Source organism: Anser cygnoides, chromosome 1, assembly GCF_040182565.1.
Source record: "Anser cygnoides isolate HZ-2024a breed goose chromosome 1, Taihu_goose_T2T_genome, whole genome shotgun sequence".
Taxonomy (NCBI): Eukaryota; Metazoa; Chordata; class Aves; order Anseriformes; family Anatidae; genus Anser; species Anser cygnoides.
Genome location: NC_089873.1, coordinates 159,384,712 through 159,411,882, shown reverse-complemented (window position 1 = coordinate 159,411,882; position 27,171 = coordinate 159,384,712). Strand labels below are relative to the sequence as shown.

The 27,171-nt window shown below is 35.2% G+C and overlaps 1 protein-coding gene across 1 annotated transcript; it reads right to left on the bottom strand.

Moving 5' to 3' along the window:
- Positions 1-8,163: 8,163 nt before the first annotated feature.
- Positions 8,164-9,403, bottom strand: LOC106046369 (feather beta keratin). The gene is made up of 2 exons (XM_048077974.2): positions 9,252-9,403; positions 8,164-8,913 (listed from the first exon to the last, which is right to left on the bottom strand). The coding sequence occupies exon 2, from the start codon at positions 8,890-8,892 to the stop codon at positions 8,596-8,598; it is 297 nt and encodes a 98-aa protein (XP_047933931.1). The 5' UTR covers positions 8,893-8,913; positions 9,252-9,403; the 3' UTR covers positions 8,164-8,595.
- Between the last annotated feature and the right edge of the window lie 17,768 nt (positions 9,404-27,171).

The window sequence follows — 27,171 nt, the reverse complement described above, 5'->3', positions numbered from 1 at the left end:
CTAGGAAAACCTTTGATGTGATGCCAAAATGACAAGTTGTTCATTTAACTGAAGAGGCTGACATTAGTAAATGAATTAACAAATGAGATGAGCTTAGTAAATAAATCCATAAATTAACTAAGGAACTGGGTAAAGCAGAGGTGGCAACAGGTTACATGGAAAGGGATGTTTCTCCAGCCAGGTTGAAAAAAGGTGACAAATAGATTTTCCAGATCAATGCTGAAATTGATTTTATTTAATATTTTGATTATAATAGACCTACACAAAAAGTCAGTATCTATAGGTAGAATCTGAATCTTAAATGAAGACTCGAGATGTTCAGTACCGAATGTATCAATACTGAGGGCTGGACTAGTAAAATAAGAAGGTATACATCAGAAATGTTAGATTAAACATTTAGAGACCAACACAAGACAAATGATATTGTGACCTGAAAATTTAGCAGCCTACCTAAACTGACAAGAAGAAAAACAATTATGTTTCCCTGGAAGCTCTGAGTTGCCAATGTAGTATAGACAAAGCAAATATAATCCTTCTCGGCTACAGAAATATTAGTTCTGCTGTCCTACTGAGAAAGTGGGATATTGCACATAATTCTGATAAACCCATTAAAGAAAGAAGAAAAAGAAAAACTTCAAATAGATACAGAGGAGATCCTGTGGGCTTAGGAAGATGAGGAAAGAAACCCAAAGAGCAGGCTTACCTAGTTTTAGCGAAACAAAGTCTGAGAAAGAATATAATTTGTGGCCCTTCACTTCTTTCACCGAGGGGCAAGAGAAAAAGAAGAAAAAAAAAAAGCGGGGGAGGGGGGGGATTATAGTGAAAATTAAGGCCACTTTGCAGTCATGAGAAAGAAGTAGGACTTAGAGGCAGAATTTGACTGCTTTATCTAAAATTTGTATTGCAATATCATATAAATGGCATCCTAGAAGTGCATACTGTACGACTAGCTCAGAAATGGACTCCTAAAATACAGTAGTGAGTGTATATTTCTAACATTCACACATTAAAATAGAGGCTGTATGGGGTACTGTACTGCCCAGGTCCCACAAACTCAGACAAAAACGTATCTCCAGAATGAATGCAAGGACTGAGATTATTCAGGGAGTCCTTTTATCATCATAAGCTGTGGTCATGAGAATACAACTGGAATCACTTTATGTGAATCAACAAATCCAAAGCAATGAATGTAGCTATGCATTCACTTCGGGACCATGTTAGGCCTTTTATATTTTTTGTTTACAACTTGGCATTCTGAAGCATCAGATAAAATCAACAGCTTTCACATTCACCATACAGGACTCTGAAATGCCATGAAACACTATGATGAGCAAGAATGAATACTGCACAATTAACTTCATTTATAGACACATTCTGTCCATGTAAGTCCATTACATACAGACTATGCTTTTGATATTGTCCTTCTTTTATGCAGAGAATGCAAAGAGATGAACATTTTTCTGTGTTTATAGCTGTGATGCTAAATTATTTTTAAGCCCTTTGTTAGCTGTGTGTAAACAACAATGCTAATGACAATGGGTTGACAGACAAGCAAATAAATGAAACCTTTCCTCTGTTATTAACAGTTGTTTAATCAACTCTAAGATTAATTTAAATATGACATTGATAAATATAATTACTAATCTAAAATCTATCTACAACTATTAATTTCTCCTTTGTATATGCATATAGAATGTAGGTCACTGGAACTCCCGTCTGACTTTGATGTTTTTGAATTTAGTATAAAATAAGATAATCACAATTATTGCTATGGAATCAGTACATCTGACTACATATACCTGTAACTAAAAGTGAGTAAGTGGATATCTCCTCATCATCTAAGTGTTATAAGAATTTGAGGGAGTTATAAAACCAGATTTTCTAGGTATTTATGTTTTACTTTCTGAATGACATATGAATTTACCATAGATTATTTATTTTTCTGAGTTAATTTATTGTGGTGTCCAATGAATCTCAGAAGAAAAAGTCACAATAAAATCCACTAACATCATTCTGAAAATGACACTGAATTTCAAACATCTCACTGCCTTTTTCTATGAAGTATGTTGGGATATACTGCTTTATACAGATGCAAAATATTACATGCATCAGAGTAGCATAGTAGTAGATAACATATTCAACTGAAAGAAAAAAAGACTTTCAGCATCAATATCTTTATAATTTTTGAAAACTCAGGTTACTGATATGCTGATGATATACCTAAGAGTTCAGCCATCAAATTGAAGTATTACAAAGGGAAATACTACTGTACTGCTAAAGAGCAGTATATCTCCATATACAAAATGGCCCAGGTATTTAATTCCCTGAAATCAGTGGCAGAGTACTAATTTACATCAGCTGAGGATTTGGATTAGTATGAAAGTTGGAACTGAAAATATTCAATTGTTTTTTTAAAGAGAGAACTATTTTAAGTTGTCTAGTTAACAATAACTTCATATATCTCAGTAATACTGTTTTTAGTCCTTCGATTTCCTGAGATGACTGCTGACAAGATGACATATTTGTTTGCTTGTTTGTTTTAAAGAACACTTGTAGGAGAGGAGAATGGATCATATAGGACAAATAATGCCTAATCACTACTTCCTAATTTCTCCAGATTTCATGTTGGACTAATATGCTGGATAACTGTTTTTTGTGGGTTTTTTTGAGTTTTTAAGAGAAATACCATTCTGACTGTGGGGTTTTTCTTTACTGTGAAGTATTTTTTAATTGATTGGAAAAAATGTAGGATTTTTTTTCCTTTATTTTGTAATTATTCTTTTAATAATACATTTTTTCCTTTATTTTGTAATTATTTTTAATAATAAATTATTCAAGATTCCTCTCATCACAGAAAATAAAAAATTGAAAAACTTACATCTTGGTGTCCTGAACTGACTTTACTAATGCTATTGATTTATCTTAAGTGCAGGTAGTTTTGACCAATGCACTCTATATTTTGTTGTTATGCTAATTAATAAAACTGTAATTGATATAAAATGTAATGTATTATCTAACTTCCATCATTACTTGATTGTAAAAAAAGATAATAAAATAAAATAAATAAAATAAAAAAATAAAATAAAGTAAAATAAAACAAAACAAAACAAAATAAAATAAAATAAAATAAAATAAAATAAAATAAAATAAAATAAAATAAATAAAAATAAAAATAAAACAGAAGAAAAAGAAACTATGGATCCAGTCGGTTGCACTCATACTTCATATGAGATCAGAGCTGAATTCTAAGCAGACTGCTCTTTGATCTCTCTTGTCCAGGTTACCCTGACTACAAACTATATAGCCAGGAATAGCCATACAATCTAGTGATGTGGCTGATCAAAGAGTACATGAGCCATGAGTTAACATGATGATGAGCAAGCTGAGAAGACTTTTTCAGTACTTGGTTTGGAAAAGAGGGAAGACTTGATTTCCTTCCTTTTCTCAGTGTCCTTTCAGTTCTTATTTACACCTTGGAACATTTGGAAATTAGGTTTAATACAATCAACTGTAAATATCCAATTTGAGCATTAAATTATTATACTAACCTTTCACACCTGGAAACGTGATATTAAGGTCACCTAAGGTAAAACATCAAAATAAATTGGTAGACGGATCCAATAACTACTTTTAGCCAGAATGCAAAAATATATTTTAAGTATAGCTGGGAGTTATATTACACCAAGACTCAGGAATAAAATAGACTTCAGTAATCTCACGGCTTTTGGTACAAAGTGCCAGCTTTCAGCAGACGTGTTCATGTTCATAAGAGCTCCAGTTCCTCTTGTATTTTGGTCATTTTCTCTTAGAAGATAGTAATGCATTTTCAAAACAAACAAACAAACAAACAAATATATATATATATAATAGTTGACAGATTAGTGAATTGTACTCTGAAACATACTTTAAAATTTCTGTTACATTTAGTATCTGTACAGAATCATGTTAACAAAGTATTTACACTATAGAAACCAGTACCAGCTTCTCAGCATCTCTTAATAGTGTAGCTTCCCTGGCCTACTGTAAAAGGAAAGACAATTTATAAAGAAAATAATGTGTTTCTTCTAATTTTCGCAAGACTTCAAACAAACTGCAGGTACTTTGCTCTTGGTACAGAGACAAAACATGAAACACCTCAGCTCCAAAGGGAAATGTTTCAGAAAGTTGTGAGAACAATGGGATATCCTGGAAATTGTTTGATGGACTTCACAACAGTGGAGACAAGTAACAGCTGCTGCAATTAAGGAGTCCAGTGGAAGCAAAGTGACAAAAATCAAACTGTGTATCCTTTTTGATCTCTGTACAATTCTGATATAGAAATAATAAACATACAGACCAGATTCTATCACTGTGTTGTAGAGTTTCAGGATCCCATCATGCATATCTGCAAGACAATTAATGCTTTGGATCATATTGCCACCATTAGCTCTGACTTTAAGGTAATTATTTGGTCCACTATATAGTGTGTGATGCAGTATAAAAATGGATTTGTGCTTTGACAAGGCCTGCACATAAAAATCTCACTGTTTGTGGTTTTAGTTGTATTATAAACAACATTCAGAATATCCCTTTGCTTTTTATAAGACTATATAAGTTATGCTTTGTTTAAAATAAAAGCTGGTTACAAAAATTCTGACAAGTCAGAAGAACATGAAGGAATATGGAATAGATGGAAATTCAAAGTTTCTATTTCAAAATCTACCAAAGAAATTATTAACATCCTTCTTCTTTAAGATCCTGAGCTGTTCTCTTGATCCAATTTTCATTAATTTTTATAATATAGATTTTTAATTGCTAAGGAATTTTAAATTGAACTCTTACTATTTTTACCAATTCCATTTAAACAAATTTCTGGGATCAGTCCATCTCATGTTATTTTCTTTAAACAAATCTTTGATATTTTCCCTACTCCACTTCCTGTTTACTATCTTTTTAGTGAAAGAATTTGGCAAGTATCACATGCAAACTATTCAAATCTATACAGAATTATTAGGTTTATTATTCACCAAATGAAAGTTGAAAAGTTTGTATCCACCTTAACTATTTAATTGTTAGTGCAGTTCAGCTATCTATCAAAACTAATAACTCTATTACTATCTAAATCTGACCTGGAGAACCACAGATGAGATCCCATGCAGGCAGTGACAGAATTACTGCCAGGGATGATTTCAGATATGCTGAATACATGTTCCTTCTAGTAAAGTCATGCACACCACAATTCTAGAAAATAAATTTTGTTTCTTTTTCTTTTCCTCTTCTTCTTCAAAAACAACCAAGAAAAATCTAGAGTCCTGGTCTAAAAAATAGACTTTTGTCAGTGATAATCCAGTATCTATTCCTAAATTTAAATGCAGGAAGAGGAATCCACACAAACTGTCTTGATATATGAAAACTTTTGAAATTACACCACCAATTGGCAAGGCAATGTAATTGCCTAGTTATTTGATTCAGTGTGTTTTCCCTCTGTCTCACTAGATGGCAGACTCAATAGGCCTTGGCTTGAAAGGAGTATCCCTTCAGGGGTCAGAAAGAAGTATCATTCTTATATAAAATGTTGTTCAAATACCCAAATATAAATGCTTTTTGAGACATCCACTTAAGCTGAACCAATTCATGAATACTCAGCCTCAGGCTACTGTGAATTATTCAACAGCATAACTTCCCAAGACAGTCTATATCTGGTGGATTTTTGGCGCGTGTCCACTTCACAAATCCTGTGCAAAAGACTCACTCTGTAGTACATATTACACAAAGAGTAGGTCTTAACCTTAAAATAAGCAAAAGTACTTTCAGCATTTTTTATGGGCTTTCAGTCTCACATGTATAAAAACCGTCCTTAAATGACACTGAAAGAATAAAAATAATGGTGGATACTCTCTTAGCTGGAAAAATCAAACAGCAAAAGTGATTTGTTTTGTTTTGTTTTTTCCCAATACTATATGAATTTTTAGAGATTATTCATAACATAAAAATCTTGAAATTAAAAAATAATAATAATACATATTTTGGAGTTAAAACTAAGAAGAATTAATAAATTGGTTCCATGCAAAGAGCATGGGACTGAAAAGATGTGTTAATTTAGTGCTCCCATGCTCCCACTCTGGGTCTGCAACCATTATCTGATAAACAGGTTTTAAACTGAACATTTTGTAAGTTGCCAGTGTGCCCAAACACCCATTATTGCTAATGGAAGCTACCTACACGCTCACTAGTTTGTTGTGGATTTTTTTTTCATTTCCTTGAAAAGTACATTATCTAAAGCACTTAGCACTGTGGTAGCTAATAGCAAACACAATTTAAACAGAAACGCACTGATAATGTGTAAAAGGGATCTTAGCTTGTCTGTTCTACGTGATTCCATGCTGCTGTCTTCTTCTCTCATTTTTTTCCATGATGTGAAACATGTTAATTTACAATGAATATATAAGCTATTAAAAATAAATAAATAAATAAATAAATAAATAAGGCAAGATTACCATGAGAAACAGCTTATTGCTCAGATGGGGAAAGAACTACGATTTATGGTCATGGCTTGGATGTTTCATGTTGCCCATTTTAAAGTTGTGTAGCTCCACTAATAACATAAATTTGTAGTGTTACCAGTGAGACGGGAGCCTGACCCTGTTTAAGCAGAAAATAATTGTCCTACCAGCCTCAGCCTGTGTGACCCAAGGCACTCTATCCACATGGGGGCTCTCCTAGTAATACAGGCAGTTATCCAAAAATCTTCATACACCCTATACAACACTTTCTTCAGTCAAACTGTATGACTAGAACTGGAGAAAAACTCATATCAGTAGCAGGAGAAAATGACAAAGTTTTATTTGTTCTTTTTATTTAATCCCAGGGAGAACAGGTTTGTGTGATATGTACATACACTTAGACATACCAGCAAAGGAGACAAGCTACCACATCACCTACAAGTGGCCATGCCTTCAAGAAACCATATCTTTTCCAACATTTTTATGTGAATATACTTAGATTACATCTGTGTGTGTATCCCTTCTTCTAGTAGTCAATTTTATCTCTGATCTTCCCCTTTTCTGAAGGCAGGATAGAGTCAGAAATCCCTATTACATGCTATTTACAAAGATAACTTCTCAGACAAGCTGCTGTTGCTGCTGGAAATGAACCAACGTTAACTGCCTTGCCAGGCTGTTCCCATAAAATAAAGGAAAAAAGAAAAAAAGAAAAAAGGTAGAGATGGAAACAATCTTAATTCAGGTATCTTTTGGTGCCAATCTGTTTATTTGCAAAGGAAAATTACAGAGTATCCTCTCTTCAAACAGAATAAACAATAGCAGGCCAGCTCTTTATTCAAAAACCCAAGTCTGTTTTGCAGTCAGTTCTATGCCTAAAAGAAGCTCACTCTGTCTCTCTCTTGGCTTCCTCCCAGAGCAGCACTCACACTGCTTCCCTCACTGTCAAGTTGTTTTCAGACCCACAGAAATATGCCCTGGCTTCGTACTTGCTTACACATAGATATAGATGCGTAACCACATGCACTGCTTTGTTCGTTTAAATTTAAATATTGCAGTTATCATTTCCATGTGTACAAAAGGAAGCCTCTCCAGCTGCTTAGGTAAGCTCCTGTTCACAACTTGTTATGCTGATCTGTGTCTGGGCAAAAGTGTCCTACCATGTCAGGCACCAATAAAGAAAAAGCACTTAACTGCACCCTCAAATAGCTTGAATAAAACAGCGATAAACAGGTCATTCTGTGCATGAAACTGGCAGGAAAAAAATGTAACACCATGAATTCCATCTCTCCACAATATCTATCTGAAGCCATATATTTAAAATCTGTTAATTATTTTGAAATAACTATGTGAAATTCAGCCAGCTCATGAAAAATAGATGATCTAATTTTTGTTTAATTGTTACATTAAAAGTAGAGGAGACTTACTGGAAATTACAAAAAGGTATTTTCTTAAGAAAAATTCTGTCTCTTACTTTTCTTTTTATCCTTTATTACTTCTATGGAATAACAGTGGATAGAGGAAAGTAATCATCTCCCTTGAGGGTAGCTAACTCCTCCAGCCAGGAAGGAGGTCCACATTAGGAGCATATCCACCTACTCTTTTCCACTCCAAGATACTGTATTTCCCCCTGGACTGCTTGGCTGGGCATCCCGATAGCAAAAGGAACATGAGGAGACTCAGATTACAATGCAGCATAAACTTTAATGGGTATGAAGAAGGAATCAAAGCAGTGAATGCTGGAAGGAATCTGGTCCAGGCTGCCACAAGGGCAGCTGGCAGTCAGACACCCCTTCACCACATGCGATGCATGTCTTCCTCCCTCATGTGGCAAGAGGGAGAAGGAACAGGACACTTTCTTCTGGATGAATCCATGGCACAGGACAGCAGGAGACAACAAGGACTCATGATGCAGAGAAGAAAGCGAGAGAAGAAGATATCTGTTGGCCATGTTTCCAGACAGTACAGGCTGGCACCCTGCCTTCCCTCTCTGCTCTGCAGGAGGGCACAAGGGTGCTCAGCCCATCTGGAAACCCTGGCCAGCAGCTCCATCCTCAGTTTGTCATCTGGCTTCAGGCTTCCCGGTTGATGCACTCACTGGACTTCCTCGTGGGCTTTAGCAGGGCAGGCACCTTCTGCCATAGTACCTGCCACCAAAGCCAGAGAGGCCGAAGCCCCCAGAGGAGATGGGCACTCCCTCAGCACTCAGGATGCTGCCAACAGCAGCAGAGGTGGTGGATCCCACGGCAGTGTTCTGGGGGAAGGAGCTGAGGATCGGGCCTGGCAGGGTAACCACCACAGGAGACGGTTCAATCACCACACGGGAGTCCTGGCACTGCCGCACACAGGGCTCGTTGCAGCTGTTGGCAAGAGGGGTCGGGCCACAGGGACGGCACAGATCATAGCAGGACATGGCTGCGGGATGGAGGTGCACCTGGGAGAGAGGGCAGGGAAAGCACAGGCAGCATGTGAGCAGCAGCCTGACAGCCTGCTCAGCAAGACAGTAGGCATAGGCTGGGGAGCAGGGACAGGCTGTGCAACAACAGAAAGAGGCTTGGGAGCTTAGGTCCTCAGGGACCCCCACAATGACAGCCCAAGACCTTCTCCCACCTCCCCCCACAGTGGCAGGCAGAACAGTGATGGAGGGAGCAGAGTCAAAAAACAAGGATCACACCAAGACCTACACGGAAGCAAAGACTTGGTCGAGGCCAGAAGACCAAGAGGATAAAGCAAGAGAAAGAAGAGAGTGAGGAGAAGGCAACTGCAGCTCACCTTGTTCACAAAGGAGGAGAAGGCAAGAGAAGTCGATGAGGAAGCCTGCTGTTGGACGGGCTTTTATAGTGCTCCAGACTGCCCCAGGTCCAGAGACACCATTTGCACTTGTAATGTGTTTACGTACAAGCTCATCTTGTATGCAAAGCACTGAAATTAAGTAAATGGGAACACTGTTTTATGTTCCCAGTAATGCTACCTTTTAATTTCCCTGTTCATGACATGCCTATTTTGCCACAGAAGCTCCTTTCAAGTGACAGGATTAGAGACCAAAATATTTCCATTGGAAATGATACATCAGCACAGGAAAATGATGCAGCCTGCGATGAGGGGTATCCAACCACAGGATTTGATGACAGCCTCATAACCTAAGGGACTTGCTTTGAGGATTTTAAAAATGCTTAACACACATTTCCTTCCCATCCTAAAATACAAGGCAAGACTTGAAAACACTTTCCTATGACAGGGGTGGCCACCACCAAAGCTTCACATAATACATAACTCTGTCTAAGTATGAACTTGCCATTCAGGTTGGATACCCTGATGGCATTTAGACTGTCTGCAGTCTAACATCAGGAGAAATTCACATGTTGTTTGGAATTTCTTACATCGCTTAGCTCTCATTTAAAGTCTTTGTCTTTTAGAGTTAATCTTTTGCTACAGTGATGTGTATGTGTGACTAGCATAGGACATTACTTGGGGGACACCTCACCTATCATGTCCCTATTCTCCCCAGAGTATTTTTTTTCTTTTTTTTTTTTAATTTTCGACCCTCCTGTTAGGTCCTTGTACCTGCACAGAAGGCAGTGGGCTTTGGTTGTGGGCATATCTGCTGACTTCAGGATATTTCTCTGTGTTAGATCTCTGTTATGATGCCATGTAAACTTTTATGCCTTCTCAGAAACAGTGTTTCTGCATAGGATAGTCTTCTAAGTTGTAGATTAGGGTAGATAGAGACATGGACCCAAAAAGTGAAAAAGGTAATTTACTGCTATCAGTGTAAAAATAAAAATAAAATAAAATAAAATGAAAAAATAAAATAAAATAAAATAAAATAAAATAAAATAAAATAAATAAAATAAAGTAAAATGTACTATTAATTGAAGCCTTCTGACAATTACTTTCATAGCTGACTAAAATAGGATCATTTGCTTTTTAATGTTTATTTGCATTTTTGCATTTTTATACTAAATCTTATCAATACTCAGTCTTGTTTACAGAATTAAGCAATTTCTTTGCCAGTGTTCTAGCTCTAGCCCTCTACTTTGGTATTGTTTTTGATTCATCACCATAGTATCTGACAGAAGGTCAGTTTTCATATGATTTTTGAGATACTCCACCTCAAAATCAAACAGTCTTAGATACCAGCTTCCAAAAAATCTCCCATCTAAATACTAAAACTCCTGTACTGAGGGAGAAAAAAAAAAAAAGAGAGAGAGAGAAAAGGAGAGGAAAAAAAAAAAAAAGTACTTCTGTACTTTTTTTTATAGTCTCTAAGTTAAAAATATGTCTAAACTACTGTATTAAGAATGCTTATGCTAGGAATGAGGGAGTAGGAGACAAATTTACCTTTTGTTATATTCATCTTTACTTTGCTCACTTTTTTCCAGTTTCTCTAGGACATGCTCAGCTTTCCTCTTCAGCATGCCCATGAAAGTCAGACACTTTTGCGACCTCATTTCAGACCTCAGTATCTCTTGTTCTATTGCCCAGCAGCTGAGAACTGTGAAAAATAGATTAGATGGACATGGATGAGAATTGCTCTGTCTAGAAGCAGCAGTCTGGTAGTGAAAGAAAAAAGAAGCAGATAATTAGCAACTAATCAAGAAAGAGATGGTAATCAGCAAGTTGTTATTATCCTGTAGAGTCCTGCTTTTATGCACGTATCCTGTATGTATTGATTTTCCATTCTCAGCAAGCAGACTGCAATACAACACACTTTCATTGTTTACCCATGGCAATACTATACTTGCTATGACACCCCAGGCTTCAGAAATTCAGGAAAGTGAAGTTCTCCATCTTCTCAATGACGGAACCAGCCAAAATCTCTTTGCCATATCAAGTGACAAGAGCATTTTCTTACTGGGATACAAATTCTTAACAATCTGTGCTGGGGACTGGCCTACACCTTCAAACTGTATTCAACATTATTCAGTACCCTCTAGGAAAAGATAAGGTCTCTAGATCTGACAACACTAAGGCTAAACTGGAGAGCCAATCCTCAACTGTATCAGTCACCCCTATAGACAAGAAGAAACAATGAAAGCAGAAGTCAGCTTGTTTAGTAAGGGAAGAAACTTCTCCTAAGAGTGACCAGGAGGAAGAATCAGAAGAGGCAGGCTGCTCTGCATCAGAGCAGAACAGGAATTGCAGACAGAAATCATAACCGAGTCAGAAAACACCCTATCCATGTCCCTGAGTGAGCTGTGAGATATGTGAAAAGATTTCTTCTCAGAAAGAGTGGTCAGGCATTGGAACGGGTTGCTCAGGGAGGTGGTGGAGTCACCATCCCTGGGAGTGTTCAAGGAAAGTTTGGACCTGGTGCTTAGGGACATGGTTTAGTGGGTGACATTGGTAGCTGGGGGATGGTTGGACTAGATGATCTTGGAGGTCTTTTCCAATCTGAATGATTCTATGATTCTGTGATTCTATGATTCTATGATTCTATGATTCTATAATTCTATGATTCTATGATTCTACTTCAGCCATCACCCAGGAGAGCACATTGTCACCTTGTTGCTCTGACTGGGGTAATAATCAAGAATTAGAGGGCAAGGAAGCCCATCAGCTGGGTTCCCTTTCTAAGGAAAAGGCCATTGACAAAGCAATTGGAAAAGGGGAAGAAGTCCTCAGCCTTTGTAGGAAACTCCTAGCAGGCATGAAAGAAAGGTATCCTGGGAAGGAAAATAATGTAAATTTCCAAAGCAAGTGGACCACCATGGAAGGAGGTATCCAGTACTCAACGGAATTAGCTGTGTTGGAGGTGATCTATAATGACCTGGACAACAATCAGATATCCAAATACCTGGATGACATCCAGTGCACACGATCCATGTGCCAGAAGTCTGTATGGAGCACACCATCATCACACTGGCAATGTCGAACTGACCTTTCAGTTCCTTTCATATTGACCAGTGTTGAACTGACCTTTTAGTTCCTTTCATATAGAGGCATCAGCAGTGGATAGATTGGCTCTGTCAGTATGAAGAAAATCTCTCTTCCTCCCTATGGGCCTGTGTCTCAGATGTAGAGAAACTGGTTCAGTGGCTTGAAGATGGCTAGTGGCTTCTCAGATGACTAGTGATAGGACTAGAGGGAATGGCCTCAAGTTGCGCCAGGGAGGTTTAGGTTGGAAATTAGGAGATATTTGTTCTCAGAATGAGTAGTCAGGCATTGGAACAGGTTGCCAAGAAAAGTGGTGCAGTCATGGTCCCTGGGGGTGTTTAAGGAAAGGTTGGACGAGGTGCTTAGGGACGTGGTTTAGTGGGTGACATTGGTGGCAGGGTGATGGTTGGAACAGATGATCTTGGAGGTATTTTCCAACCTGAATGATTCTATGAGTCTATTATCTCCGAGTTTGTGCCTGTACTGTGTTGAATTACTTGGTGGTGCTAGAGAGCAGTCTGTCTGGGCTCTGATATGTTTAGACTGTAGTGCATATAATCTGTGCCTATACAGGCATACTCCTATGCTTTCACATTCTCTGTTTTCCTGGTCAACCAGTGCAGCCATGGGGCTCAAGCCTGTTCAAGCACCCTTTGCTTCTCATGGAAAGTGGGACAACAAGTCTGCAAATCTAGGTTCCCATGGAGTTCCCAGTGCCAATACACGTTGAGATCATGAAGCTCAAATGTGTTCCTAGATTCCTCAGTTTCGAATTTTGGACTGATATGGACATGGTTGTTACTGTAAAAGTCTGTTAATGAAACATTAATAGAAAATTCAATAGTTAAATATCTTACTGTCATAATCAATGAAAATCTTTTCATTAAGCTATCAACCTGCTTCTCCGATACAGTTTTCCTGATGGAATTCCCTGGATGTGCATGACTCTTTTAACTATTCCTATCAAAAAGTTCCCAGGATAGTATATAATTTCCCAGGACTACATTCAGTTTATTTTTACTTCTTATTCTTGTTAGTTAAAATTGTAATGGAAAATGGGACATAAACAGTCAGATTAAAATATCTAAATAGTTATTTAACAGAATGTCTAGCAGACAATATTAACTTTATAATAACTATAGTATTCAAGTTAGCATTCAAAACTGTTGCATCGCTACAGGCGATTTTAGCAACAGAGCATTTGATCATTTGACACAACTCTCAACGATGAAAGTTTAAATCATCCTCTTGCCTAATCTGGGAAACAGAATTGGCCTAGAGATAAATTTCTGAGTAAGGATATCCTGATGTGCCTTTTGCCCTGCATCCTCATTTTCTGTATTCTTGAACACATCATTATGTGTATATACACAGAGAAAGAGTTTCTTTTTCAGTCTGTAAAATGGGAAAATTAGTAAAAATTAAAAATGAAAAAAGATTCTTATCTCATTTATTCAGAATTTAGGGCTACTTCTGTATTTTAAATTTGATTTGAGAATTGTGGATTCTAGTAAATGAAATGAAATGAAATGAAATGAAATGAAATGAAATGAAATGAAATGAAATGAAACTAAAGTGTGTAGCCCCTGTCAATGAGGTGCTTTAACTGCTGTCATCAGCCCCCTCTACTGATGACATATGTAATCATATACATATATGTATACACATAAAATATTTTTCTATAAATAACAAGATGACACAAAATGACACAGCATCATATTCCAACTTCTTTGTGTTTTTAGAATGTGTAGTTTTACTTTTGTATTAATTCAGCTTATCTTTCTTTTTGTGAACTGAGAAGATCAGGGCATGATATTTTTCATATGCAGTTGAAAATCAGCTACTAATATCATTACTGCAGGTAACTGTTGGATTCAATATTCAGCTAGAGAACTCACTATCCAGTTTCCGAGTTGCACTAGTTAATTTTACGTAGGTGGGCTAATATGCTATTGCTTTCTCATTAATTAAATATATAGGAGGTATGAGCAATTCTGGACAAGCCTTGCAGTCTTGCTTTGTTTTATGCACAGTTAATAAAACACACAGTTCTTAAATGTTGCTAGCTAGTTAAGCAAGGAGAGTTAAACTTCACTCATATTTAGTCAAGCACCACTGACTTCTTTTGGTTTGCTGTGAATGCACTGGTCTGTGCTCCATTCAGGACTTGTCAGCAGTAGGTAAAAAAAAAAAAAAACCTATTTTTTTAGATTTTTCTTTTAATTTTTCTTTGACAAGATTTAACAAAAATGCTTCATTTAAGGTATTTTTTAAATATGATTTTCTTAAATTTTTGTAATTTCCAGAATAAGATTATTTCAACAACAAAAAAAAACTTATTTTTTAAAGAATGTCAGAACATAACTTTTTCTTTTTTTACTTAATGTACCTTTAAAAAGCTCACACTTATTCATCACTGCCTAATTCTCAAGATACAACAAGGGATGTAATAGAAGTGCAGTACCAGATACTACCTGGCAGCCCTCTTTCATTGCTAAGTAGTCTGCTTAGCAAAAAATCTTCCTAAACTTCTTTTTCTCCTTTTTTTTTTTTTTTTTGTAACTTGCAGTATTCTTCCAGCTTTCAAAACTTTGAAATACAAATTACTTTTGCTTTGCTTATAGAACAGATATATGTAGAACACTAGCCTGCAGCTAATATAATGTATTCATTTACTCTACAGCAAAAGTCTACATACATATCCTAGCAGTGGTTTGGAGCATTATAGTAGTAAATGAAAGTCTTCAGAAAACAGGAAAAGTATTATTCTTAAATAGTCATGAAGCTTCTTTGAAAATGTGTCTATAAAATCCCTTCTCTATGTCCAGATCATTGTCCATGCTTCAGTTCGTTCAATATTAAAAATCAAAAAATGGTTACCGCTAAGCTATGCTCTGCTGCAAGTTAAAAAGCTGAGTTTGTCGTTTTTTTTTTTCACAAGTATCGTATTAAAATTGTATTCAATGACTAAATATCTACATAGAGTTTGTAAAATGTTTCCATCTGAGTCAGTGAGACAAGACTTGTATATAATATAGGTGACCTGAAACCCTTTATCTTCCTTGAGATAACGGCTAGCAGGAATCAGATGCTGTGGTAACAGTGGTCTTCTGGTTGTGATTGACAGGCCTCCCACCACATCCTTTAATGTTTCCAGGTTACGAAATTACTTTGTTTTGAGTGTTAGATTATGAAATTAAAGCAACAATCTCGTTTCATGTTTACTTAGTTTAGTTAGTGATGCTAACTATGCTGGTTAACTAACCAGCTAACGAAGACCAAGATTGTTGTTAACATTTTCAGGACAAGAGAGTTAAAAATTTATGTATACAAAAATATGTATAATATAGATATAAGAAATTTTAAAGATATTTAAAGATTGTTGTGGTACCAATGAAGGGAGTGAGCTTAATAAGACCAATTAAGTGCACTTAGATTTAATTTATTAGGGAGTAGGGAGAACAACCAATTACTGTTTTTTCAACTACTTCCAATTATAATAACTAGGGATACAGAGTGGGGAGGAAGGAGATAAGGGTCTCTAAGGACACAGAGGGGAGTACACCCAGCTGTTATTGACATATAAACACATCAGACACTGAAAGTAACTATAGTAAAGAAGCTGAAGTTTTAATACTTTAGTGAATTCCACATTTCAATTGTGAAAAAATAATGGAAAATAATACTGAATAGAAAATTATTTATTCCATTACAGTCAGTAAACATAAGACCTGAAGGTTTCCACAGAGCCATTAACACTTCAAATGCACAAATTATTCATCAAAGTACACAGTAGTCCCATCAACAGTTGCAAACACATCAAATCTTCAATACTAGTAAACTACTATTTCTGTGAAAGCCTTAATTTGCATTCTCCATTTATTTTTATTTTAGGCTTACAACTTAAATAACCTACAATATCACTTTGTATTTCACTTCCCTCACACATCAAAATTAATTTAAAACAAAAATGAAAAAAAAAAAACACTAAAAGGTAAAATATTGGTTTACCACAACAAACTATGCAATATTAAGCTTCCATACACTTCACCTTGCAACTTAAGAACACCTTAAACACAATACAAAACAAACAAACAAAAAAAAAATCTGGTGTCTCCGGTTCATATTCCTCAGCACATTTGGTTTTGACCTGAGTAGAGATAAAGCTTGCACTGGTCTCTCTGGCTTATTCAGTGATATCTGTTGATTTACACTGAACTGGTCTCACTGTTTTTATGTTAACTAATCATTAATAAATGAAGAACAAGTAAATCTTCCACCATTGTAGAATGCTTAAATAAAAAACATGGAATCATATCTGAAAGTCTTGTGTGAACATACACGCGTATGAAAAGTCTTATTAGTTCATTTAGCTCAGACATACCAAAGCTGTGAAACTCTCGTTTTACTGTGGCATTTTGTTTTCCATCCAAAACCAAGTAATCTACAACTTATAAAAAGGAAGTTAAAATTTTTCCAGATTTTTGTTATTTTTGCTTTCTTTGTTCCCATTAAGATTCACAAGTAAAGATTCAGTTCCACCTAACTGTGTGTTATTTCTAATCATTTCACAGGTTTCCTTAACCTGGAGTACCATAAACAGGAAATGCCTTGCCACTTTCAACTAAATGTGTTATCGTATCTGGAGGCAATGATGTTAGCAGATAATACATCAGAGCAGATGGCAGTTGGTGTTCAATGCAAACCACAGGTCAGACTGGTATACTGTTAGTAGCCATAATAAATCATTAAGAGGAACTACCTACAACACTTCCAGGATGTGTGTTAGCCCTATATGGAATATTTATGTCACAATCCATAAATATCTTCTTAATTACATGCAAAGTAACAAAGTAATGTGCAATAATCTATAGCTGTTTAGGTTTTAACTAGAAATTTCTGAAGGAAAAGAGAACAAAAGCCTTTCTGTTTTTGACATTTTAACCTTCCAGGCTGAAGCGCTTGACTTAGGCAATAAATTTTGAAAAACAAAATGTGTTCTTGCCACATGTGTGAAATGTATGGGCCATCTCTTAATTTCTACATGAAAACTAATTATAAGCAATTCGATAAGCAAATTTTCAGTAATTCATGAAAAAAAAAAATGTGTTTAAGTTCTTCCAAAGCTGCCCTCCCATTTCTGTTGGAGTCAAAAAGTCCTTACCATTCCTGGGTCTAGCTTTGTAAGACATCATATTCTTATGAAATCAAGATTTATTTGAGCAATACCAAATACTCAGTAAGTTCCTAGACTCTAATGCAATGCAAAACAGTCATTCTTCACCAAAATTAAACAGATTTCCAGATACAGAACCCCTCTCTTAGTTACAATTCTCCTCTGTAAAGAAGGACTCATGGTCAAAAACCAAAGTACTGCCTGTGAGCCAGGCAGACCATCCTTTGCCTTTTAGAAGGAGAAGAGTATAACCAGGGCTCCCTATAGTCTCTCTGGTCATTCTTGGTTTGTTCCCTTTGCAGCATCAACAGCTCCCACATGGGTAAGTAACAAAAGCTTGCCTAGGGGCCAGACCGGGCTTAACATTCTTTTTTAAAAATCCCAGTTCTCTAGCAGCCACAAAACCTCCAATGAAACCAAGTCTGGCTGGCAGATGGGTGCCTCCATCTCCTTCAGGAGGGAATCTCCAGTCCCTGTCACCCACCACTCATACTCTTGGAGCTTGTACTCATAAAGTACTTTGAAAATCCTAGCAAATACATTAAAATTCCTAAGTATATATTTTCTCAAAAGCCTTGAGCTGTGACTTATGTCTGTTGTTTTTGAAACTGAATTGTAAAACAACTGACCACAAGAAAACAGTTAGATCAAAACTAAGAGCCCTTTGCAAATTCAACTCTGTGTGCAAGCCTTTTCTACCACTTGAGTAAAATAGCTAAAAACTACTTCACAGAAATGGCTATTATAGTTTTTGTTGAAAAGTGCTAACTAATTCTCACTTCAATGATTTCAGAGTAAAAAAGGAAAAAAAAAATTTCCCTGCTGCTTGCCAGTGCCTATGCGCTGTGATTAACTAATGCTTCTCTATGTATTCATTTTCAAGTCATACTGAGTCCATAATGAGTAGCTATTCAGACTTCTATCATGTTATTGTAATCTATAACTTTTACTAAAAACCTGTCAGGTTTATAACTTCAATGTAACACAAACTTTTACTTTATATTCTTCACAACTGGCATTGAATGGTTTGACTTCAGTGGTCTGTAGAATCAGCTTGAATTCTCATTTGGAGAACACAGTATCAATCAAATACAAAAAATTTATCTGCACAGGTTTTCCTAATAAGATTTGTGAGACTATTCATATTGCCAAGGGAACTTATCCACAGATCCTAATATAAAATTAAATGGTGGCATTAATTACTTAGTTGTATTTACATTTTTCTGTCAATATTTTACTTCTTCAATGATTAAAAAAGCTCTTAACAAATGAAAGTCTGTTTTCCCCACTGTCATACTACCTAAATCTTTCTAAACTTCTAGGCTTATTTAAACTGTAGGTACTTCAAATCAAATTTCCTTACCTATGTCTATGTGTATGGCCTCATAAATGACTGCCTTAAAAATAGTCACATCTTTCCCTTTGCTCAGTCAAATCTTTCTGAAAATGAACTCATCCCACAGATGATGATAGGACATATTTTGTCTCCAGTTCTTATATTTATTGGTCTCTCAAATATAGGATGATATAAATATATTTAAATTGGAAGCAAGTAGAACGTTCTTAAGAGAAATCAACCTACTTGGATCCATCAGGAAGAAATGGAATACCAGGAAATAAAATAAGAAAAAAAAAATCAGAACTTTGAAGAAAGATATAACATATATTGCATTTCTTGTTAGTGACAGTGTCTCAAACCATTAAAATCACATACAGCCAAACAAACACACAGACTAAGTATTCTGAAAATAAGAAATTATGATAACTACAATATTCCTGTTTCTCAAAACTACTAAAGACATATCATCTGGATTACCTTGTAATCAATAAAGAGAGAGTCAAATTATTTTTCCAAATTAAGTTTTTTCCCATTACTTCTGGGATTTTCAGAGATAGGCATAGTTCTAATGTCACACTATAATATACAGTTAGAGTTCAAATGGTCTAGTTCCTTATTATTTTTCTTCATTTCATATTATATTTAACACTTGACCTTCAGATTGAAAGTATAGTTCTCAGACATTCTGTTTCTACAGATATCATCTCCTGAAAAATAAGAGGGAAAAAGAAAACATTGCAAAAAAAAGATCATACATTCTATTAAACAATTTATCAGCTAAATAGGTGAATTTCACCGGCTACGTCATGGACTTCCAATTTTAAAAACTTCATGCTCTCCTTCATAAATTTCACAGCTTTGCTACATAAATGAGTTTATTCAGATATTTGTATGAACCTGTTCGTATGAATTTATTGTGAATATGCCACAAACAGAATGCTTCTTAGGGACTTTCCTGGAAATCATTATTACTTTGTTGCATCTCATTATTTTATTGTCATGAACACACATATTTGGAAGACTTGCTGTTAGTTTTATTTCCTTCAGATATGAACTTTTGAAAATGATAATGATGTAAAAGTTACAATTCTTTCAGAACAAGAACAAGAAATTCTTTTCAGAATAATCCTGAGCCTTCAGTTCATTTTAGTCTTTTGTGACTTAGAGAGGCAAAAGACTCGCACAATGACTACAGCTACTGACAGATTGAAGTCCCAAACATTATATTCTTGCAAAGGCATAAATATGTTCTGTGTTCTTACTTGCTCTAAGGATAAGTACCATAGGACTACTCATGTAGGTTGATACAAGCATTTGCAGTTTCTTGGTTCTCTCTCCTCATGTTAACCCTAAAAGCATATTCCCTTCTTTTACAGGACTACTTTTCCAACTCATTATTGAAACATTCAAATTAAAAATATGGAGTATTTGGATTAAGTTTGTATACAGGTTAACAAATCTCTACATTCCATCTATGTATGTTGATGGGTACGATGTGATCGTATCCTTTGCTCTCAATCCCAGCTAAATATGGTGCCATACACTGTATATTGTTTTCCTAAAATATCCCTGTCTAATCAGGAAAAGCAAGATACCGTGCCAGAAAAAGTATTTTTTTTTAACTGAAGGGGTTTTGTTGCTTATCCTATAAGATGGGCTTAAATAAATAGAAAGAAGAATTTGTGTTAAAGAGCCTTTTCAATTTGTCTCAGTTTAGCTAAAGTGGCAGATGGCAGCTATCTCTGTTCTTCTCCCAGTCCTGCTCTCTGTATGGCTTCTCTGCTGTTCAAAGGAACTCCACACTCTATACACATTATTTTAGAAAAACGAATATTAAGGTGCTAGCTGAAAGCAGTGCTTTCATGAAAAGCAGGAAGCTTCTCTGAGGACAAAAAAACAAGGTCTTTGTTGACAGAACGGGATGGGGCAAGGAGCAGAGCAGTGTGGGTTTGAGTGGCAGCAGAAAGCAAAAGAATTTTAGTATCACCCTAAAACAATTACTAGTACTTTTGACAAAGTGTAAACTACAATAATATTGAAATTAAAAATTCTGCAAACATTTCTTAGTCTTTTTCCACATTATAAACAATGGGTCACTTCACAAGATATTTTGATGAAAAGAAAATTCATTTTTTTCATTTCTCAGGAAAAATTACATATATATATTTTTGTGTATGTTTATTTGACAAGTAAAATATCCATTCCAGGTGTTTCTTTAGTTTACTGTAGTTAGCTTCATTAATACAAATTCTAGTCTTTTTTTTTTTTTTTGAAGCAAATGTAAAATTTTTATATAAATATACAGTGGTTAGAAATACATATTCCTCAAAATTTCTTTAGGTAAAAAAAGATATTTCTGTAATTTATTTCATATATTATAGAACGTTTGACATAAGTAGTTTCTTAAATTTTAAATAGGCAGCTTTTGCATTATTATTTCTGTACTTTTTTGACTACTAAAAAATAATTAAAGATTGTACTTCCCCCTGTTATTTCATTTATTAACAGTCCACCTCTGGCATATCTCAGGTTCTGAACATCATTCAGATTCCGCTGTGCTGGGTGCTGCACATACTCAGTAATAAGACACCCTGAACTACTGTGCTTACACTAAACAGAGGTAAAAAGGAAAAGAAAAAAAAAAAATTCAGTTACAAAATATGGCTGAGTAAAAATTATGCAAAATGAACTTGTTAAAAATTATGATTTTGAGTTATTTTGATTTTTTTCTAATTTTGAAACAATAGAAAAATGTTTTAATTTTTTTTTTTCTTTAATGTTCACTTTCACTCTTCCATTAGAAAGGTATGAGACAAGTTTAATAAAAATGAAATTAGAGAGGTGGAGGAGCCTTACTTACTCATTCCCTTTATTCCTTTTTATCCCTTTTTATTCCTGAGAAATAAAAAGAGCACAAAATTTAAAATAATAATAATAATAACAAAAATTAAAAAATAAAAAAGGACAGGATAAGCATGAGAACTGAAAGGTAGAAGTTGATTTTGAAAAGAATGTTTTTAATCAATTTTACTGAAGATAGAAATGGGAGGTAAAAGCAAGGAAAGAGCACCTAAAATCTTCAGTTTGCCTCTGTTACTTTTTCCAACAAATATAGCTCCTTCTCTAGGGAAAAAAAATAGCCGTGAGAGACAAGGAATCAATAGAAAGAGGATGAAGAAGCCCTGAAATTCTAAAAGAAAGTTATGATTCTAAAAATACATACATTTCTCTGTCTCAAAAATATTTGTTATTATCATCTAAGGCAAAATAAAAAGCATTTTAAAATCAAAGTGCTGACTGGAATGTTTTTGATGTGATTTACCTTCCTCATTAAGTTCATACCGCTATACTCATTCCAATACTATCCAGTATTGTGGCTGGTTGGAATGTATACACCCAAAGAAACAAACTGAACTGCATTATCTGGCAATTAGAGGAGGGGGTGTTTAAGGAAAGATTGGACATAGTGCTTAGGGATATGGTTTAGGGGGTGATATTGGTGGTAGTGGGATGGTTGGACCAGATGATCTTGGAGGTCTTTTCCAACCTTAATGATTCTAATATATAAATAAATAAATGAGAGTAAAAGAAAGGGAAATGAGGGAAAAAGTTTATGTCTCCCTTTACATACTTTTCTCCATAAAAAATTGTTAAAATGGAACCATTTCAGGAACCATTTGACAGGGATCAGACAAATTCTGAAACATCAGGAAAAAAAAAAAAAAAAAAAAGCATGATTTACCATGATTTGAGTCCACACTTTTATCCATAATGAAAATTTAGCTTTTTTTTTTTTTTAACCTAAACAGTTGGCCAACGGTGATGTTTTATAGTGTTGTTTGGTTTTGGTTTTTGTTGTTGTTTTTTTTTGTTTGTTTTTGTGATACAATATGATTTATTTCTAAATTATCTAAATAATCTCTTATGTCTATAAATATAAACAAATTAAAAAAAAAACCACCTTTGAATCCCAAATCTCATTTTGCTAATGCTCTACTCTCTCATAGCTAAGCAGTGGGTCACAGGATAAGGGCTCATGTATACGTCTCTGGATCTTCCTTGATGTCTTCCATATGTATGTAATTTTTATAGTTTGTCATACATATAGCTTCAGCAAATATTGGCACAGTGCCCCATTAGAATGAGTATGTTAAGGAAAACACTTCCAACAGTACCATTTACTTCCACCTTTGGCAGTTGGTATGTATTTCAAATGGTGGTTCCTATATTTTCAGTTCCCTCTTCCACAAATCATTATATTTACCCCTTAAATTTATCCTTAATATATGGCAAAAGTTATGTCTGTAAGCTTAAAAAATATTTCTGTTAACCCTGGTGGAAACATTTATTTGTCCATATTTCAGGCCTGAATTGAACAGCTTTCTGATTCTCAGAACAGAAAGTTTTGCTTTTCTCTTCCATTTGCACTACCCCACACTCCTACAGCTTACTTAGAACAAGTGCTGTTGTTGGTTTGGTCACAAAATAAACTGATTCACCTCACTAAAACAGAAAAAAAAAATAATAACTTTGCAGAAAAGAAAAAATAACGGAGGTGGCAGGGTGGGGTTGGCCAGGTTAAAGAATTTAATCTGCTGCAATCCCACAAAATGCTAAAGACAGCACAAGAGAGGAGTAAATAATGCAGCCGACAGCAGTGACAAGTAGAAGGAACCAAACAAAGATGAAGCAAACAAGCTGTTAAAAAAAAAAAAGAGAGAGGGAAAAAACAACTATTTTTCATTTCTTTTTTTCTTTTTCTGCTACCGCTAGCCAGTAATTTGGCACAAACGTAAAGAGAAACCAATATAAATTAAACTGAGCAGGTGTCGTCAACTCATATTTAGCTTTGAAGTCTGTTGCTTCGACAGCAAACCTAAGAAGGGTTCGCATGTTCATTTTACAACTATACAGGCTATTCAAAGAAAAAATAATATCTCAACCTACAAACCATGTCTTTTCTTAGTACAATCAACTGCTTGGTTTGATGACTATGACAAGGCTTGTAAGACTACCTGTAAGACATTAGAATTGTTAACTTTTGTTGATGCTGTCAGAGTTTCAGCTGAAGGAAATAAGTAAGACTATGGCAGCTATGTCCTCCTTATCAGAGAGCCCAAGAGTCAGATTTTTTAGGGTTAGGTACTGTGTCAGTTTGCAGAGTTTAAACAGGTACTGCTTAGGACCTCTCTGAAGTGATGCATGTCACATTGCTAGTGCATTAGAGAACTACAGGCTGATTGCAGATTGGTAACACATAAGCAAGCTTCAGTTCTATTTGAATTTTAGGAGAGGGCATCTGGGCGTGACTAAGGAAAAAAAAAAAGTGTAAAAAGATTGCTTTATGGGGTACATTAGAAATAGGGAGCTAGCTGGGAAGCTACAATAGCAAGTGTGTCACACATTTGCAGAAGTCTTGGTTAGCTGACAAGCCCTGGTAGTTGAGATTACTTTAGGGAAAACGTTGGTGCTTTTCTATGGTAATGTATGAGAAAAACTGAGTTTTGGTGTCAGGCAAAAGAAAGTGATGGCTCTGCTTTCATTGATAGGGACATAAACCTCATTGTGGAATAACAGTAACAGTCTCAAGCCACCCTTAAAATTAAATCAAGAAAGGGTACCAGCTATTCAACTTACCCACATAGCCTTCCAGCCACAAGAAATTTGTGGCATCACCCAAAGTCTGCCCATGCTTTGCTGCTCCTGTGGAGCCCCAGAAAGTACTCACAGAGAAAGCAGATTCATCAGGGAGAAACCTATGGGATGACAAGATCATGGCACAACTTGCCAGATACATTTGATAAATTTCCCGTTCAGGAAAGGTCATGCAGAAGAGTGTGTCAGTGATAAATCCCACTGCTCTGCCTATGAAATAAAACAAAACAAAACAAAATAATAAATAAAGAAAGAAAGAAAAGAAAACCCAAGGTCCTGACTATGGGAATGCATTTGCAGACCATTTCTGTAAATGTATGTTTGAGATATGTTTCAAAAATGGATTCTCAAAATATCACAGAGACAAACTCAGGAAAACAGAAGGAAACCTCAAGTTTGTGAATCTTGGAGAACAAACAAACAAACAAAAAGTCCTCTCCTGACCCAGGGGTAGTGAAAGAAAGGAAGTATTGCCAGATTCTGCAAGTTTGTGTTTTTTTTTTTTACACCTGTAAAAAAATCCTTTGTTTTATTTATTTTGATCAATTCTATCCTTGCTATTTGGAAACTGCAAAATTCATCAATACCAAAGTAATTTCAAAACTACAATATTCACTTCTAGCTAAGCAAAAGGTATATACTAGGACCCATCTTAACAGGAACTATATTCCTCAAGCTTATGAAATAGCATTTTGGGTGACATTTGCATAGTCTTTCTGCTTGCCAAAGCAGTATTGCTTGCTATTATACATCCAATACATATTTGCCAAACCCACTTTTAAATACACCAAGTATATGAGTTTTCACTGCTTCCCTTGGGAGGCCGTTCCACAGGATAATATATCTAGCTGTCAAGAAGTTAAAGACTAATTCTGAGTATTTTCAGTTTCAAGCTGAATCTTTTTGCCTACATTCATACTCAAACCTACATTAGCTACTTTTTATCTTGAAACTTGTTTCATAGTTTTGCTATACTAGCATTTCATGTCTTAAATAATACATGACTATCCTACAACAGGGACCAACTGGAAGTACTAAAGCTGAAACTGCTGACTGTTTCTAAATATTGTATAATCTTAAGAGAATGAGAGGAAACACATTTTCTTTCAAAGTCTTTTGCAGAGGGAGACCTCTTAGTATGTATCAGATTATATCTCTGACATCCCTTTGGGTGAACCTCAACACTATTCAACTTCCTTCCAGAGCAGTATATAGTTTGATGTAGATGTTTACTTTTTTTTTTTTTTTTAATCAAACTTTGTGCAGGTTTTTTATAAATTTTGCTATACTGTCTTTTTCAGTGTATTATATTTGTTGAGTTCTTTGAAAATGAAGTCCGGCAAATTTGAATGAATTGCTAGTTCATATTTTATTTCTCTGTTTCTAAAAATAATAATCAAGACTTTACATATATGTGTATTCAAAACAATCTCCATATTTCACTGTTTAAGTCATCTTTTAAACAAATTAAATATACAAATTTTTTTTCTTTTTCTCCTTTTTTGATCATTTTAAATAACTTTGCTCATTCGCTCCATGTTTTACTCTTACCTTTTACAACTTGACGTCACTATTACTGCCTACTCCTATCTCGCAGTATGTCTTAAAACATGAAAAAAGTAAATAAATAAATAAATCTGTTCTATGATCCTCTCAATGAGTCAGAAAAAGATCATCATAAAGTAAACAGGATTATTTGTACTATCTACTTTCTGTTTTGCCTTTACAGTTCATGATTATTACAATTTGAAAAGATAAAAGAGAATGTTACCTGACAGGTTACCTCATAAACCACTGCTTTACTGGCAGCTCTTCAAAACAAGCCTTAGTGAAATGAGAAGATTCAAATTTATGCTTTTCTAGCAGCTAATAGTTAAAGATGAATACATTCCAGTTGATCAGACACAAAATTTTGGTTCATCCAATTTTAGAAGAAAGGGTCTGCTATGAAGTTCAGCTTTGGTTTATCCAGAAGGAGCCAATCCAACATCAGTGGGTGCAAGAAGGACTATCAGCTGATTAGCAGTTGACTCCTGGTCACTGTCATTTCAATTAAGTCAGTAAATGAAGTTTGTTGGTCCCTTTCTCCAAAGATTTGCCACTCTTCATTTTGCTTCTTTCTTAATAATAATTGTCTTTTCTGTGGGTAATGAGTTCTCATACTAATTCAGCAACTTACTGCTATTAAAATAATTTTGAAGTAAATGAAATACTAACAATATATTAATCTTTTCAAGGACTTCTATTTTGTTCTGCATGAAGAGAAGATTGTCTCTTGTAAGCAAGCTGAACTTGTACCTTTCCAAATTTGTGAATTCAGATCTATATCTCAGTGCTGTTTAATTCAAATAAACCTAAAATATTTCTATAAAATAATTTGTCCTAGTACCCTGTGAACAATGATAATTTAAACTCTTGCCAGTAGCTGATGTTAAGGTTGACCACCTCCATAGGAATTGCATTAAGCCTGAGTTTGATAAATATAACTGAAAACCAATTTGAGTGAAGTAATTTAACAGGCAGCAGATGATATGCACAGATGGGATTTCCCAATCATATCGCTTTGGGGATGGAGTTAGTGGTTAGTGTTATTAAAAAAAAAAAAAAAAAAAAAAAGTGCTTTCTATAGGAACTCCCCTAAAGGA

Bases quoted from the DNA above. Each gene is read 5' to 3' on its own strand.
- LOC106046369 (XM_048077974.2), bottom strand. From the start codon at position 8,892: ATGTCCTGCTATGATCTGTGCCGTCCCTGTGGCCCGACCCCTCTTGCC.